The 16,291-nt window shown below is 33.3% G+C and overlaps 2 protein-coding genes across 4 annotated transcripts; both read right to left on the minus strand.

The window, feature by feature from the left end:
• Nucleotides 1-340: 340 nt before the first annotated feature.
• On the minus strand, nt 341-8,091 carry LOC107605277 (uncharacterized). 3 transcript variants are annotated; one of them, XM_088490246.1, is made up of 9 exons: nt 7,795-8,091; nt 6,877-6,921; nt 5,557-5,853; nt 3,348-3,456; nt 2,913-3,257; nt 2,635-2,681; nt 2,224-2,286; nt 1,965-2,097; nt 341-818 (listed from the first exon to the last, which is right to left on the minus strand). In XM_088490246.1, exons 4-9 carry the CDS (start codon nt 3,424-3,426, stop codon nt 802-804), a joined length of 684 nt encoding a protein of 227 aa, XP_088346372.1. In that variant the 5' UTR covers nt 3,427-3,456; nt 5,557-5,853; nt 6,877-6,921; nt 7,795-8,091; the 3' UTR covers nt 341-801. The 3 variants fall into 3 exon arrangements, with proteins under 3 accessions (XP_088346372.1, XP_016162588.1, XP_016162587.1); XM_016307102.3 differs by lacking the exons at nt 5,557-5,853; nt 6,877-6,921; XM_016307101.3 differs by lacking the exons at nt 6,877-6,921; nt 7,795-8,091 and having other exon boundaries at nt 5,557-6,224.
• Nucleotides 8,092-9,379: 1,288 nt separating this feature from the next.
• On the minus strand, nt 9,380-12,455 carry ABCI8 (ATP binding cassette protein 1). The gene is made up of 2 exons (XM_016307100.2): nt 10,834-12,455; nt 9,380-9,885 (listed from the first exon to the last, which is right to left on the minus strand). The coding sequence occupies exons 1-2, from the start codon at nt 12,265-12,267 to the stop codon at nt 9,667-9,669; spliced, it is 1,653 nt and encodes a 550-aa protein (XP_016162586.1). The 5' UTR covers nt 12,268-12,455; the 3' UTR covers nt 9,380-9,666.
• Between the last annotated feature and the right edge of the window lie 3,836 nt (nt 12,456-16,291).

The raw sequence follows: 16,291 nt of genomic DNA on the forward strand, positions 1-16,291 counted from the left end.
TTGAAATCTCAAAAGCTTTTTCGATGCAAACGACCAAACTCAAAAATTTGGACTTAATCCAAATGCTACATTGCAAACGTCGATAGGCTGAAAAAGGAGAAAGATTTAATGCACAATCAACTTAGGTCTACCTTTTTCTTTTCTTTTTATGGGATTGTATGCCGCTTACCATTATTCTATTGCTTCTGCTATTACTTTCAGATTAAATACTACATGATGGTTTTCATAACAACATAAAACATCTATTAGCAAAAAGAATACACAATTCAAATTATTAAAACTTATAACACGAAAGGGTTAACAAATGTCAATACCCAATGGAATGCACGGAGTCACAGACAAATTGAGTAGCCTGGGAGAAAAATCTAAGCATAGATTTAAAATGAGATTGACCAATACAATCAATCATAGCTATCACTTACATACTCATTTTAAGTAGTCTGTACTACTCTTAACAGAATGAAACCAATCCTAACATACATATTTAGGAGAATAATTCTCATTACTGACTAAATAACTGAACCTCAATGTAAATATGTAATAATCTAACAATTATGCTTCCCCAAGTATAAACCAACACTGAATTTGAAACTATATGGTATAAGCAACTTTGTAGAATGGTCTAGCAACTGAAAACCAATACTTGCATTTCTTCGATCTAATTAGTCAATGGCATTCATCTAAAACTGTAGAACATTGGATGAAAAATGATGAACTAGGGGCCACCAAATTTACATGGCCATCCTCTAAGGAGATGAAGAGGATGGTACTGTCAGTGCGAATAATAGCTTTAGCAGGCATTTAACCTTCTTCTGACTCTGCAGATAATAATAGATATCATAACTAGAGTATTCTGGAAGATTTCAGGATTTTCATTCAGTGTGAAAGAACAAAAACAAAATCAAGGGTTGAAAATACGCAAAGTCGACCCCAAAATTGACAATGCTCAAACTCAGCTTGATAATATTTAGCTCAACTCATGGCTTGACTCATTTGTTATTGAGCTTAATCTTATTATGGAATCTTGATGCACGAGTAAAATTTCAAAGACCATTTTGAACATTAACCCTTAGATATTAATTAAGCTTTTTGGCTACAAGTACATACTTATTTTCAACATATTTAATCTACAAGACACATTATGCAAATAATTGAGATATTATATATTATTATTGATAATATATAATGATATAGGTGATATTATGCCAAGGTCTCAAGGCATCTACATATCTATGTGAACTGATAAATGAATATACAACCCTGCTTATGGAACATAGCAAAGTTAAGTTTGACTCATTTTATAAATGAGCTCAAACTTTTAGCTCAAGCTCAGTAGCTCACGGGATCAAAAACTTAGCTTATAAAGTAACTAACAAATTGAGCTAAAAATAGCTCACATGCTATTAGGAACAAGGTAAATTACCGAAATTGCACCAAAAAATTCATAATGCTATAAAAAATATCCAAATAAGATATGAATGACAAATAAGTCTCAGAAGATTTAAAACGTGACAACATTAACAAAAATATCATATTACTTTTACATATTAAATGAATTTTGTATTTAGCAAACAACTTGTGCATTTTATTTTAAATTCAATCATTCACAAAAAACATTGAAAAAATTCCTTGACAAATCACCAAATTTTAACTATGACAAAGTCTCATTTTTCTAATAATGCTTACAAAAAATCGTATCGAAATCTAATATCTAAAGTATTTTATGAAAAAATATAACTAATATCCGATTAATTTTCTCACTTTTTAAATCTTTTGGAGCTTATTTGTTATCTTTCCAGGTTATTTTTGTTAGCGGCATAAACTTTCGGGTACCATCTTGGTAGTTTATTTTTGAGAAAGTATGCAGATGTTAAAAAAAAGGAGTTGTCGCCTTCTTTCATGCAACAAGGAAACTAAATGAACAAAATATGGCAATAGTTTCAAATTGAACATTTGCTTCGTACCATATATAGCTTCCATGTTATTTTCCTTGTAAACACCAAGAGGTGATCCATGGACAGAGAGAAGCATCTCGCCAGGTTTTGGCAGCCTAAGGGTTTTGGGTGTCATCCCAACAGACAAGCGCTGACTACTCACCTGCAAAAAGCAACAAAGCCAAATCAATCACAGCTGTTTAAAAAATAGCCTCAGCAACGAATACTAGAGTTCATAAAGTCATCCATAAAAAACAGAACGTAAAAAATAAAGGGAGAAAATACGGACATTGGGAGTCTGAAGACCTTCTTGACTTGTGAGAGTCTGAGCTTCACATGGCTCCTCAAAAACCTATGTAACAGACATTCAATCAATTCATATTATCACGATACATTGCAATCACTAATTAGTTGTTATTTGCAAGCTGTTTAAGTTAGTCATAATAGATTTAGCAGCATATGCAAAGAAACTAGTAACAGAGGTAAGTTCTCTTCCATCTGTACATGAAACGATCCTAAATGAATAGCAACATTTCTCATTCAAATCAATTCATCGATGCTTCAGCACATAATGGAAATGAGAATGGAAGTGACCCAATTTTATGTCGCATCAAGTCCTGCGTAAGTGACCCAAATAAGCCAGCTAAGGATGTTACAAAATACAATTAATCAAAGTGCACAGAGAAGATAGAGAACATACAAAGTCCTTAAAATGAAGATTTTCATCACCAAGATATCCTGTTCTCCCTGCCAACAAAGAAGTAAACTAACAGGTATCAACTACAATCTATGCCAAAATGTATAAGAACTATACTATCTATAGTAAAATCGTTCAAAATTGAAGGAACTCAAACAATTTAAGGGGCATAGAACAATAGTATGTTTCGTAACACACATTTCCATTTTTTTTAATTCAATTTAAGAAACTTTAATTCAGATATGAAATGAGTTAAATCAAAAGAGAAAACTAAACACTACCAGTATTGCTGGAGTATTCAAAACCACCAAACTGAGGAACCGAAGCAGGACATTTCGAAGGAAAAGCAATCGAAAGCCTTTGGAACAGAGAAGCGTGCAAATCTCTTCCTACACCACCACAGGTCGTGGACATTCTGCTCCCTCTCTCTTTCCACTTCACATCGAATTTCCCATTCCCTTCATCTTTCACAATTGAGAGATTCGGTAAGGTTTCTTCGAAGACCTGCAGCATTGGCTTCCGGAGCTGTTCCTCACTGAAACACGACCGAACCAAACGAAGTTCCATCAACAATCGCTCGATCTCAACATCACGAACCACCCTAATTGCACTGATTTGACGCTCCACTGTCACAAACACACAGGTAGAGTTTTAATGAAAATAAATAGTGAAAACTTTATGCTGATCAAGAAATTTGTTATTTAATTTTGCTGTACCTTCAATTTCAAGCTCCTTGAATTGAGGTTGCTGCGTTCGGGTTTTAAGTTCCTTCAATTGAGTTGATTGTTTGACCATTTTCTTGGCTCTACGCCTTGGAAATTTTGCCTTCAATATAATAAAAATAATATAGTAAGAAAAAAGGGCTACAAATCTACAATAGACCACAAATAAAGACACAAATATCCTACATGATATAATTTATAACATCCATGTACAACAGTACAAGTCTCCAACATTCATTAAAAATTTTCACCTATAATCATTTTAATCTACATTATTACTTAATAGACCAAAAATTACAACAGGTGGTAGCTTTTTGTCATCTCCTGAAGCAATCACTCAATCTTTCCTCACAACATCCTTCATTATTTTCCCTCCATCTTATGTTATATGTCCATTCCCTTTGTAGCATTTAGCAACATGATACACATATAGAGATATCTTTTAGTCATCACAATATGTTTTTAGATGCCCTTTATATGGATGCATATCTCAACTTTTCTTTCTTCCTTCTTTCTTTCTCTTTTTATTTCTTTTTCTTTTTTTGCTTAACTCATTTTCTTCCTTGACACCTTTTGATTGTAAACTATTAATTTTTTTTAATCCAAAATGGGACCAAAGTGATCCCAGAGATTGTGTTCTTCAACTTCTCAACTTTTTCAATGAATAACAATATTCTGTGTGATCAGATATATTTCAATTAACAAATTAACAGACAATAATAAAAGACAGGAATATGGTTGGTCTAACAAGCAGTCATCAATTGCATAGCCATAAAGGAGTCTCGTTACGTGAATAAAAGATAAATTGAGAATTGCAAACAATCATATGCAAGACACTTATTACATTGTATTTAATGAAGACGGATTAGTGAACCTAAATGGCAAGCAAAACCGAAGCAAACTAAGGCCTTCATCCTTCCATTCGTCTTTAATTAAATTCAAATGACAAGCAAATTAAGGCCCCAGAATGTTAACTAGTTCATTCTTTTATAAAGCAGCAAGGTTTAATCATACACAAGCAAATTAATTCTCTATTTCGGAAGAACACATCACAAATATTAAAAAGCTCTCACTGAATTGAATAAAGTTTAATCACACTGTATTTTCATCTCATAAAGAGGCAAACCCAGAACTAACCTAATAAAAAAGATAGATGAACAAAGAAATTAAAAAATTGAACTAATCCATGTTCTTAACTGATCAAGTCATCAATATTCAATAATCAATTAATCAAAAATCAAAAGATGCACAGAAAAGATGTTGGCGGGGGTTTCCGAGGAATACAAATAACCTCCGGTTTTTTCCAGATTTGGCGAGCATCTGGAATAACTAGTGAATTACAACTTTATTGCACCGCAATTGGTGCATTAGTATTTGCAGCCTTAATGCTTTTTGCTGGTTGGTTTCATTATCACAAAGCTGCTCCAAAATTGGCATGGTTCCAAGATGTAGAATCTATGTTGAATCACCATTTGGCAGGATTACTAGGACTTGGATCTCTTTCTTGGGCCGGGCATCAAGTACATGTATCTTTACCAATTAACCAATTTTTAAATGCTGGAGTAGATCCAAAGGAGATTCCACTTCCTCATGAATTTATCTTGAATCGGGATCTTTTGGCTCAACTTTATCCCAGTTTTGCCGAGGGAGCAACTCCATTTTTCACCTTGAATTGGTCAAAATACGCGGATTTTCTTACTTTTCGTGGAGGATTAGATCCAGTAACTGGCGGTTTATGGCTGACTGATATTGCGCACCATCATTTAGCTATTGCGATTCTTTTCCTGATAGCTGGTCACATGTATAGAACCAACTGGGGGATTGGTCATGGTATAAAAGAGATCTTAGAGGCCCATAAGGGTCCATTTACAGGCCAGGGTCATAAAGGTCTATATGAGATCCTAACAACTTCATGGCATGCTCAATTATCTATTAACTTAGCTATGTTAGGCTCTTTGACTATTGTTGTAGCTCACCATATCCATGTCCATTCTGTTAAGCAAATTCTAGTGCCAAAGTTCTATCATTCCAGAAATGACAAAACAATGATACAAAATACCATAGTTTAAAAATAAATAAATTCAATTCATAGAGGAAGAGAAAAAAAAAACAAATATTTAGATAAAATAAAACAAGAGACACAAATTTAGGTTCCAGAATTAGAAATAACAACAAATAGAACATGAAGAAGGAGAACGCATACCTAATTTTCTGAAGGGAGGAGATATTCGTTGCAGTGCTGGCAGCAGAGTTTGCAGGCGGCGGCGGAGGCTGCTGGTGGATAGAACAGTGGCGGTGTGCGTAGAGAAAGCAAAAGGTTGGAGAGAGAGTACAGAGGTAGCGGTCGAAAGTGGGCGAGTAGAGAGAACAGCAGCAGCGGAGAGAGGAGAGGAGCTCAAAGGTTGCAGCCTCGGTGGAGAGACATCACATAGCAACAGCAACAGCAGCTGTGTACAATGAAGAGATCGGAGGGATGCTGGAGAAAGAAGTGGCTGCCGTTCTGGTATATGACAGAGCGGGAGACTGAGGGGTTGTGGAAGAAGAAGATTGGGGATTTGAAAGTAGTGGGTATTGTTGGGTAAGCAAAGAGAAAATGCGATGTGATAGTCGTTGGGGTATTTTTGGGGGTTTCTCCCTCATGTATTAATTTAAAATCTTTAGATTTTTCGTTTTTGTTAATAGTTTATTAGTTTAACAATATTTTTTTATATTTAAAGATAAAATTAAAATTATGATTAAAAATCAAATATTTAAAATTTTAACAATAAAATTTAAGAGGCTAAATTGGAATAATTTAAAATAGTTTGAATACTTTAATAATAAATAATGTCAAAATATGATAAATTAGAGAACGAGAGATTGAGTGTGACTAACTTGCACCTTAGTCTCAATCCTATTCAACTAACATGCATCTTTTATATATATATATATATATATATATATATATATATATATATATATATATATATATGGAAAAGTATAGGTAGACAATGAAAATACTAAACAATGTGAACAATAGATATATCGGATGTTTATTTTACTAGATGTGCAGATAGTTATTCTAATATTAAGATTTATATGGATAATTTGAAGATATAGTATATTTTGATTTGATTGGTGGTTATTCATGTTATTCAAAAAAATTATTGGTTACCTAGTATAACCCTATAAAAATATGTTATAAGTAGGTGTTAAACCAAAATTCTCTAACTTCGTGCAAATCATCTTTATCATTGAGTAAAGATTATCAAGTAATAATTTAACACTTTTGTTTATATAAAAATAAATTTTATTTTAGTAATATATAAATATAACATTATATCACAACATTTTATTTGTGTTTGTGTTATTAATTTAATTAAAGACTTTTATGTAAAATTGAACATTTGATGGTTATTTTTATAGATTATTATATTATTTGTGGGATGATTATGTTGTTTATATTAAATTTTTATTTTGCATACTCATTAGATTATATAATAATATTGTATATTTGTGAAAACTCACAAATAGAATTGGATACCTGTAACTTGATTACAGATAGGGTTAGGGTTGGATTGTTCTCAATCTGTAGATAAAATTAAATTAAATTTTAGTAACAAATTCAATCCGCAAATATAATTAGGATTGAGTTCAAACTCTACTCATTGTCAACTCTAAGAGATAGGCTCAAAGGTAATGAGTCAAGAAGGAAGAGTGTGAGAGTTGTCAGAACCGAACCGGTCAGATTACTGGATTATTGGTTCAACCGCTAAATTACTGGTTGAACCGATTGACCCGGTCCTATATAAATAAGAAATAAAAAATAGCAATCCTAAATTCCCTAATTCCTATTCCCTATTCAGCAAGACAGCAAGACAGCAACCTTAAAGGCCTAAATAGTTAAATTCACAGCAACCTCTTAAATAGTTAAATTCACAGCACAAGGCCACAAGCATATTCATAACAGAACAGACAACATAAAAACATTAGTCATAACAGCTTCATATTCATAAATTTTTCAACAAGCATATTCAACCCAGAACAAATCAACATAACAACATTATTCATATTTCATAGTTTCAAGCTTTCAACAAACATATTCATCCCAGAAATTTCAAGTTTTCACAACAGAATAGAACAACTCCTGATGCATCAGTCAAGGAAGTGCAGAATAGAACAAACAGAAAATATTGTGAGAACAAGTTTTCGCAACAGAATAGAACAACTCCAGAAAAGAACATATCCTTTCAACTCCAGAACAACAAAAAATATTGATGCATCAGTCAAGGAAGTGCAGAATATATCCTTTCAAAGTTTTCACAACAGAATAGAACAAGCATAAGTCATAACAGAAGTGCAGAACAACATTATTCATTATTCATAAGTTTTCAACAAGCATAGAGCAGAACTGCAAAAGTGCATAACAGAGGAGAACTGGAGAACAACATATTCAACTAACCTATTTGACAGAGCAGAAGAGCGAGGCAACGGCGAGGGCGACGGCGCGGCAATGGCGAGCCAACGGCGACGGCGATGAGAGACAGGGACGAAGCGGAGCCGCGGGTCTGTACTCTGTTCTGTTCCTTCAGACTTCAGAGTTCAGAATCGGTGTCCGGCGGTGAGACGAAGGAGACGACGGCGGGCGGCTGGAGGCGGTGGCTGGGTGAGTGACACTGACGGAGTGAGGTGAGGTGGTGACGGGAGGGTTCGCCGTTAGGGGATTAGGGTTGGGGAAAAGTGGAAACTGATTTGGGTTTGGGGTACCGTAGCGCATAAGAGCACTTTTCTTTTTTTTTTTTTTTAATAAACCAAAACCACGTCGTTTTGAAAAATGAAGTAAAAAAAAAAAAAAGCTTCCGAACCGATCGGTTGATTAAAAACCGCCGATTTTCCAGTTTTCATCAAAACCGGCCAGTTAAATCCGATTTTTAACGATTCTCTTTTTTATCCGGTCATATCACTCAACTAGATCAATTAGAGATCCGATTCACCGATTTTTCGATCGAACCGGACGATCAAATTCGATTTTTACAACTATAGCTTCCCAGAGAAAGCGAAGTGTGGCTGAGAGTATGGGAATTGGGAAGTGACCGTTAATTTTATTAAAATTTTATAAATGTAGGCATATGAGTATATGACTTATAGAATTTGATACATTATTTAAATAAATCGATCTCCAATATCAATACTTTGTCTTATAAGCACAAATCAATAGTTATGTATTATCATGGCATGACAAAAGATCTCCTTCGACTGCCAACTCCATCATCGTTCACCAGAATTCTCTGCGACTGACTGTATCAAAGCTCCCTTTCTTTATGTATACGGAAATATATGCTTCTTTTACATCAATGTTTTACATGGATTTGTCAGTTATTTGGTATGAGGTATGATCTACGGGGATTGGCAAACAAACAGTTACGATGTGCATAAGCTATTGATTTTTCTTTGAATTCCGCTAAGGAGCCAATCAATTATTTGTACAATGTGTAGAATGAGTTATTTATTTGGCTAATATGAGTTAAAAAATAAACTAGGATAAAATATTACTAATTTTTCAAACACAATACATCCATATTATCCAGAATAACCATCTACGTACCAGGGATAATAAATATCTGATATCCTGCTGAATCGAATATCCCTAAACCCCCATTATACACATTGTTTGGCTCCCTATACTTTCTTTTTTTTTCCTTTTTGGAGAACTAGATTGATAGCAACTCTACACTCTTTTTTTTTTTTTTTTATAAAAATTAGGAGTAAAACTCAAATTCAAAAATTTTAGATGATAATGAAAAGACTATGTCATTTGAGTTATAAAATTTATTACTTTTTACTAATACTTTAAACTTTAAGTACTAAATTTTAAACCCTAATTTCTAATATTAGTAAAAATAGTTATAAATTAGTGTCATCGAAAAGTAATTAATTAGTCAATTATCATTTTATTATTTCCACTTTAGAGTATTTTTTTTTTCACGAAGATTGCATCAAAACTAGACGAGGGAAAAAGCAAGTAGAAGGGGAATAAGAAGAAATACAAAGACCAACAATAGAGCTAAATAATTAAATAGAGTAAAAGGGTAATATTGACAAGAGAAGGCTAATAAATCCGATTCGCAACGGATTAGTCCTTGGTCTGCCAGGTCGGTGGATACAGTGGGAAACCAAAAAAAAAAAAAGTAAAAGGGTAACAGTTTTATTGAAGGTGATAAGATGACAACATTTTGAAACTCTTTTTGGCATACACTAAATCTATATACATCGTTTCTACAAAACTATATTTCTGAGGAGTTCCACAATTTGTAGAATGCCTGAAAGAGCTGTATTAACCTACTGAACCCTCAAGCTTCAAGCTCATGAGTTGGTTCACCTCAGAACCGAATTCATCGGGAAGCTCATTGAAGACATCACGGCAGAATCCAGAGATCATAGCAGCCATGGCCTTTTCGTAGTCTATCCCCCTTTGCTGAAAGTAAAATAATTGATCTTCTCCAATTTTGGACGTGCTAGCCTCATGTTCAATTCTTGCAGTAGGGTTTTTAACCTGCAAAATAATTGTTAATTGATAAACAAAACAGAATTATCATGGTGATGATCTGATGTTCAAGACAGGAATACACACGGTCGTACGGAATTGGGAGAATTGATTAAAAAAAAGAGAGTGAAACGAAGGGAATTAACAGTTGTTTGGTCAGGTAGATAGCTTTAAAAGGGTAAATAATCAACTTCATATCATTGAGCAAATCACACACCATAGTCCACTATGCATTAAAGCTAATCTAATAATTAAAGTATAAAATCCAATCTAAACTTCCAGCCTCCCTGAAATAAAGAAAATAACATACACGCCCTTACTCTTAAGGAAAAAGGTACTAGACAGGGACCCTATTTTAGCTGTAGAAGAAGAATGTCTAATATCAATTGATCACTCTTTGCAATTTAATCATTTATTCAGCATTAATTCCTATCCCTACAATAATCAATTATACATTATTCATCTGGATTTCAGTTTAATGCACTCATCTTTAAATAGGGCGGGTAAAGCTAAAGAGAAAAAAAATATTATGAAAAGAGAAGGCTAATATATATGAACAGTAGTCCATATTGACAAGGCTAATATATAAATAATCCAAACATATTGGATCAAATAAACAGATGATTGCACTAAAAGTGGAGTTTAAATGATCCTACTTTCATCTCTCTAACAGTACTTTCTCTAGTTACTATATGATATGAAAAAGTATAGTTTTTCCAATTTAGTTTGGTTTGGTTAATTCAAAATAGCATGACTCATCCTTCTAAGCAACATCTTAAGTTTGAGTTCTGTCATTTGTGAATGGCTTAATAGGAATACAATACAATCTATCCTTGTACAAGTTATCTGAACAAAAAGAAAATAACAAATAAAGTTCCAAACTTATTAAATGCCATTAAAAACACAAATTCCAGCTAAACAAGTATTAGCAATGCCAATCTGAAACCAAAATGGTACCTGGATGTAAGGATAAGTATTGGCCGCTGCAGTATCGCCAATAAGCATTGAGTCACACTGCGACGAGTTTCGAGCATTCTCCGCCTTAGACTGAACCTGAACAAGCCCTCTGTAACAGTTCCTTGAATGTCCAACGGAAATCCCCTTAGAAATAATCCTACTCCTCGTATTCTTCCCCTTGTGTATCATCTTTGTCCCGGTATCCGCCTGCTGGTGATTATTGGTCAAAGCAACAGAATAAAACTCTCCAACACTATCATCCCCTTCCAAAACAACACTTGGATACTTCCAAGTAATGGCAGATCCCGTCTCAACCTGCGTCCACGATATCTTCGACCTTGCGCCGGCACACAGCCCTCTCTTCGTCACGAAATTGTATATCCCACCTCTCCCTTCCTCATCCCCTGCATACCAATTCTGCACCGTGGAGTACTTAATCTCGGCGCCTTCGCAGCAATACAACTCCACCACAGCAGCATGAAGCTGGTTAGTATCATAAGAAGGCGCAGTACACCCCTCCAAATACTCCACAAAGCTTCTATCATCAGCAACAATCAGAGTCCTCTCAAACTGCCCTGTCTCCATAGCGTTGATCCGAAAATAAGTCGAAATCTGCATAGGACACTTAGTATCTTTCGGAATATAACAAAAAGATCCATCACTAAAAACAGCAGAATTCAAAGCAGCATAATAATTATCCTCGTTTGGCACTACCCTCCCTAAATATTTCCTAACTAAATCAGGGTACTCCCTAATAGCCTCCGAAATGGAACAGAATATGACTCCAGCCTTCTCCAGAGTCTTCCTGTGAGTCGTGGCGATCGACACGCTGTCAAGAACTGCGTCGACCGCCACATTCGCAAGGCGGTTCTGCTCGTTGAGCGGAACCCCGAGCTTGTCGAAGTATCGGAGAAGCTCGGGGTCCGCCTCGTCGAGGCTGCCGAGAGTTGGTTTCTTCTTTGGTGCGGAATAGTAACAAATTTCTTGGAAGTTGATTGGAGGGTACACGTTGTCGGACCAATTAGGCTCTTTCATTTTCAGGAAATTTTCATACGCGTTGAGGCGGAACTCGAGCATCCAATCTGGTTCCTCTTTTAAGGTGGAGATTAATCGGATCGTGTCCTTGTTGAGGCCTTTGGGGATGGAGAAGGAGTCAATGTCAACGGTGAAACCGAACTTCTTATCGTAGTCGCGGTTTCGGAGAATTTCACGGATTTTCTCGTCGGAGGTTGTTGGGAGAGTGGTGGAAGGGTTGATGTTGTCGTAACTGACATCGGCGCGAACCTTCAAGAGCCGCGAGGGTTTGTTGTGGGGTCTGGGCTTTGGGAACTCGAGCTTTGTTGTTGGGTGAGGAAGAAGGGATTTTGAGAGCTTAGAATCGCAGGTGGGTTGAGGGGATAAGGTGGAGACGCCGTTGGCCAGAAGCGACGCCATGGATGATGTTTGAGTTTGAGAATTTTCTGCAGCTTGGGGTTGGTGGATTTCGTTTTGTTTTCGGTTTGGTGTGGAATTTGATTTTCCTAATTTGCGAATTTTTGTGGCCACACCTTTTTGTGTCTTGTGGGTAACACGAACCCTGTCTTGGCCTTTAGACACTGGTGTTGGTGTGGGTGTGGCGGTGTGGGAGTATAGAAAATGGGAAATGCCCCAAGTAATTAATTGATGTTGAAAAGTATAATTATTTTTGTTATTTATATATTAAAATTAGTTATTAATTAGTCATCTTATATTAAATATGTATTTGATATTTTTAAAAAATATTATACTCCTATAAATATATTTAATTATTTATTTATTATAAATTTAGTTGTTTTATTATGTTAGTTTTTTTTTTACTTATTATTTAATTAAAAACATATAAATTAATATATAAATATAAAAAATATAAGTTTTTATTTAATAACTGAGTATAGAGTATTTTTTATTTTATTTAAAGAATATATAATAAAAATTTATATTTGATAATATCAACAAAAAATATTGAAAAAATTGATTGACATACTTTTATTTTCATTTAGATCTAAGTGTCACGATAAATTTTAAAATATTATATTTAACAGTATTTATATAGTTTTTTAAAGTATTTGAGATTGTTATAGATATTTTTGAAATGTTTTAAAATGTCTTGGAAGAGTCGGGTATATCCTAAAATGTTTTAAAAAAATTTAGAAGGTCATAAAATATTCTAGAAGAGTGTAAATATATGTAGAAGTGTGAAGAGTAATGTAGAATAATTTAAAAATATTTAAAAAAATATAATAGATTAGATATTTATAATGAAGGCTCTAAATACTCGATTTAGACCATTTATTAGATTTAACCCTAATCATATGTTAAAAGAGTGGATGACTATGAATAGAGGTGAGTTTGGATTGTAGTGTATGAGTTATTTGTAAGAATTATTTATGAAGTGAAGTATTATTTTATTAAATGGGTAAAGTACTAAATTGGTCTCTTAGGTTTAGGCGTAATTCTGTTTTGGTCTTTAAGGTTTAAAGTGTTCTATTTGAATCCAAAAAAGTTTCATTTAGCATCAATTTAGTCCCACAGTGAGGTCAAAATTAAATAATTAACAAAATGTCCTACATAACAACAGTACAAGAACAAAATCGATAATCTGGAGAACAAGTACAAGCTCCAGAGGCATAAAATCAACCATTGATACATCAATACATTTATTTATTATTTTTTTATAATATAAATAAAATATTTTCTATAAAACTAAAGAAAATGATAAATAAATGTATTGATGCATCAATGGTTGATTTTGTGCCTCTGGAGGTTGTACTTGTTCTCCAGATTATCAATTTTGTTCTTGAACTGTTGTTATGTAGGAAATTTTGTTAATTATTTAATTTTGACCTCACTGTGGGACTAAATTGATGCTAAATGAAACTTTTTTGGATTCAAATAGAATACTTTAAACCTTAAAGACCAAAGCAGAATTACGCCCAAACCTAGGGGGACTAATTTAATACTTTACTCTTATTAAATCTTCTTTTTCTAGTATTATCTTATGTTCTTAGTTGTTTTTGTCAAATATCAAATGTTAAGCTGATTTAATTTCAACTAAAAATGTAAAATAAATCTAAATATCAATACAAAGCATTGAAGTGTATCCAAAATCATAACAAAAAGACTATTTGGTATAGTCTAATTTAGGTTTTTTTTTTTTTTTTTTCTGTTGGTGAGTTATGCAGGCTGGTCCGATGAGCTGCTGCCCCTTTGCCAACCAAATATTATGAGTGTGCTTTGGTGTGAGGATGTGAATAGTTTACTTTAACATGGAAATTATGTTAGGGTCTTGAGTGTGCCTAGTTTAAATCATGTTAGAGTTTACCATTTTTTAATTTTGATATGGAAAGGGGAATGGAGTAGGACGATATTATGGAGTGCATACGAGCTTTACTCAGATGTGGTGTCAACGAAGAATAAATCGGACGGTCTGATTTTAAGGGCACACTTCCGGCCACATGTCGCGCATGCTTTGTTCCTCACAGCGGTGTTCCTTATACCAACATGCCCTTTTCTGAACCCACTATCTCCCTTCGAAGTCACTTTTTTTCTTGAACCCACCCAGCAGTCTCTTCTCTCTTCTTCTTCTTTTCCAGTTTAACTACTTCTTCTTCAATTAAAAAAAACTACAATGCCAAAGAAACAAAAATATAAAGATATTGATCGTCCTGAACTTCATATTATGAATTATCTCTGCCATTTTGATTATGTAAGTTTATTTTTAAAATTTTTTTATATTTTAGAATTATTATTATTGTTAGAAATTTAAGAATATAATCGGATCGTCTGATTAGTGGACTTAATTTTTTTTAACCAACAAATTAGATGGTCTGATTTTTTTACCCTATATTTTAAAAAAAATTATCCCACATTTTTATCTAACACTCTCATTCTCTATAACAACACACAACACACACAAATTTTGTATGTCCAAAAAAATGAGCCAGAGTTTACTTACTGTAGTTTATGTCGAAATACGAACTCACAAAATCCTGCCTCCATATATGTAGAAAAAAGGTTAACAATTTATCACATAAATAGTGAGTAGGGAACCAAAAACTTTAACATTTGAATAGCCAAATTGTTGTAATTAATGTTAATTCTATAATATTTTTAGTTATTTTTTTATTTAGTGAACTTATTAGTATCTATAAAATTATTATATAAATATATACTAAAAATATGTTTAATAAAAAATTTAAAATAAATAATTAACAATTTAATACATATAAATATAAGGTTGAATTTTTTTTGCGAGACCATGGTCCACGCTGGCCCTTTGGTAATCATTTTTGGTTTAAAATATTTTGATAATTGGATTTTTCTATTTAATTTATAATTTTTAAAATAAAAAATAATGTACATATTAAAAAGTAATTATTATATTTCTATATATAAAGACATGTTTTGATGTGTGGGAGAAAAAATTTGAATTTTGGCGTAGTTAATCGGTGGTCCGATTTTCTATATATAAAGGTGTGTAACTCGTATATGAGTTCTCAGATTTCCTGTCCTTTTGCTTCTTCTTCTTCTTTCAGCTCCTCTATCTCTGTTATTTCGTATGAAGTAAAAAAAATTGATAGTGAAATTTATATTCACGTGAGTAAGAAAAATGGACGATAGAGTCCTATTAAAAGATATTATTTCAGTCAGATTTTGTTACAAATATCTGAAGGAATAAAATTTATTTGTGAAAATCCGTTAGATATTGTTATTTCATTCACAATCTCATTCGAAGAACTAAAATGTGTGATTTGTGAGAAGATAGATTCTGAAATGTCAAGAAAATGTCATGTGTTTTATATAGATATTCTATACCAGTATTTGGTGGATTTGTTCAATTTCAAACCAAATATGTAACTAATGAAGCGAGCATGCAAGAGATGTTTTTAATGTACACTGAAAGTTGCACTTAGATATCGTTCATTGAGTTGTATATTGAGTTCGAACAATCTAAAGCCGACCGAATTATTGAACGAGAAGATTACAATAGTGACAGTGAGGAAGAGTTTGAAAGCAATTACGAAGTTGTCGGTTCAGACGGAGACGAAGATCAAGGCGACGACACTAGGGATCCAAATGTGACAGATGTGGCAAATGCACTCGCAAACAAACATCCGTTTGAGGAGCCATCTTTCATGCGAATTTTGGATTTGGAAACCATGCATTCTCCGGAGTTTCTGGAATATATGAATGCAAGTACGTAATTGCCTATATTTATACGAAGGATTAGAATTTTGTAATAATTTATATTGATCAATGGACCAAATAGTTACGTGACATGTAAAAATATACTTAATTAGCATTTGTTTGTGTTTATTTAGTTAAATTTAAGATAATAATCTTTTTAGTTAGTTATTGATTTAGTTAAATATTAATTAGTATTTATTTATGTGTTTATGTTTTTATTTTATTAAAATTGAGATAATAACTTGATGTAAAG

This window comes from Arachis ipaensis, chromosome B6 (genome assembly GCF_059453495.1).
Source record: "Arachis ipaensis isolate K30076 ecotype BB chromosome B6, ASM5945349v1, whole genome shotgun sequence".
Lineage (NCBI taxonomy): Eukaryota > Viridiplantae > Streptophyta > Magnoliopsida > Fabales > Fabaceae > Arachis > Arachis ipaensis.

What these genes read in the sequence shown, in the direction of transcription:
- LOC107605277 (XM_016307102.3), bottom strand. Translation starts at nt 3,426, where the DNA reads ATGGTCAAACAATCAACTCAATTGAAGGAACTTAAAACCCGAACGCAG. An exon ending in TGAATACTCCAGCAATACTG is followed by an intron (nt 2,682 to 2,912) that starts GTAGTGTTTAGT and finishes CTTTGTTGGCAG; the next exon opens with GGAGAACAGGATATCTTGGT. An exon ending in ATCTTCATTTTAAGGACTTT is followed by an intron (nt 2,287 to 2,634) that starts GTATGTTCTCTA and finishes TCTGTTACATAG; the next exon opens with GTTTTTGAGGAGCCATGTGA.
- ABCI8 (XM_016307100.2), bottom strand. Translation starts at nt 12,267, where the DNA reads ATGGCGTCGCTTCTGGCCAACGGCGTCTCCACCTTATCCCCTCAACCC. An exon ending in ATACTTATCCTTACATCCAG is followed by an intron (nt 9,886 to 10,833) that starts GTACCATTTTGG and finishes ATTATTTTGCAG; the next exon opens with GTTAAAAACCCTACTGCAAG.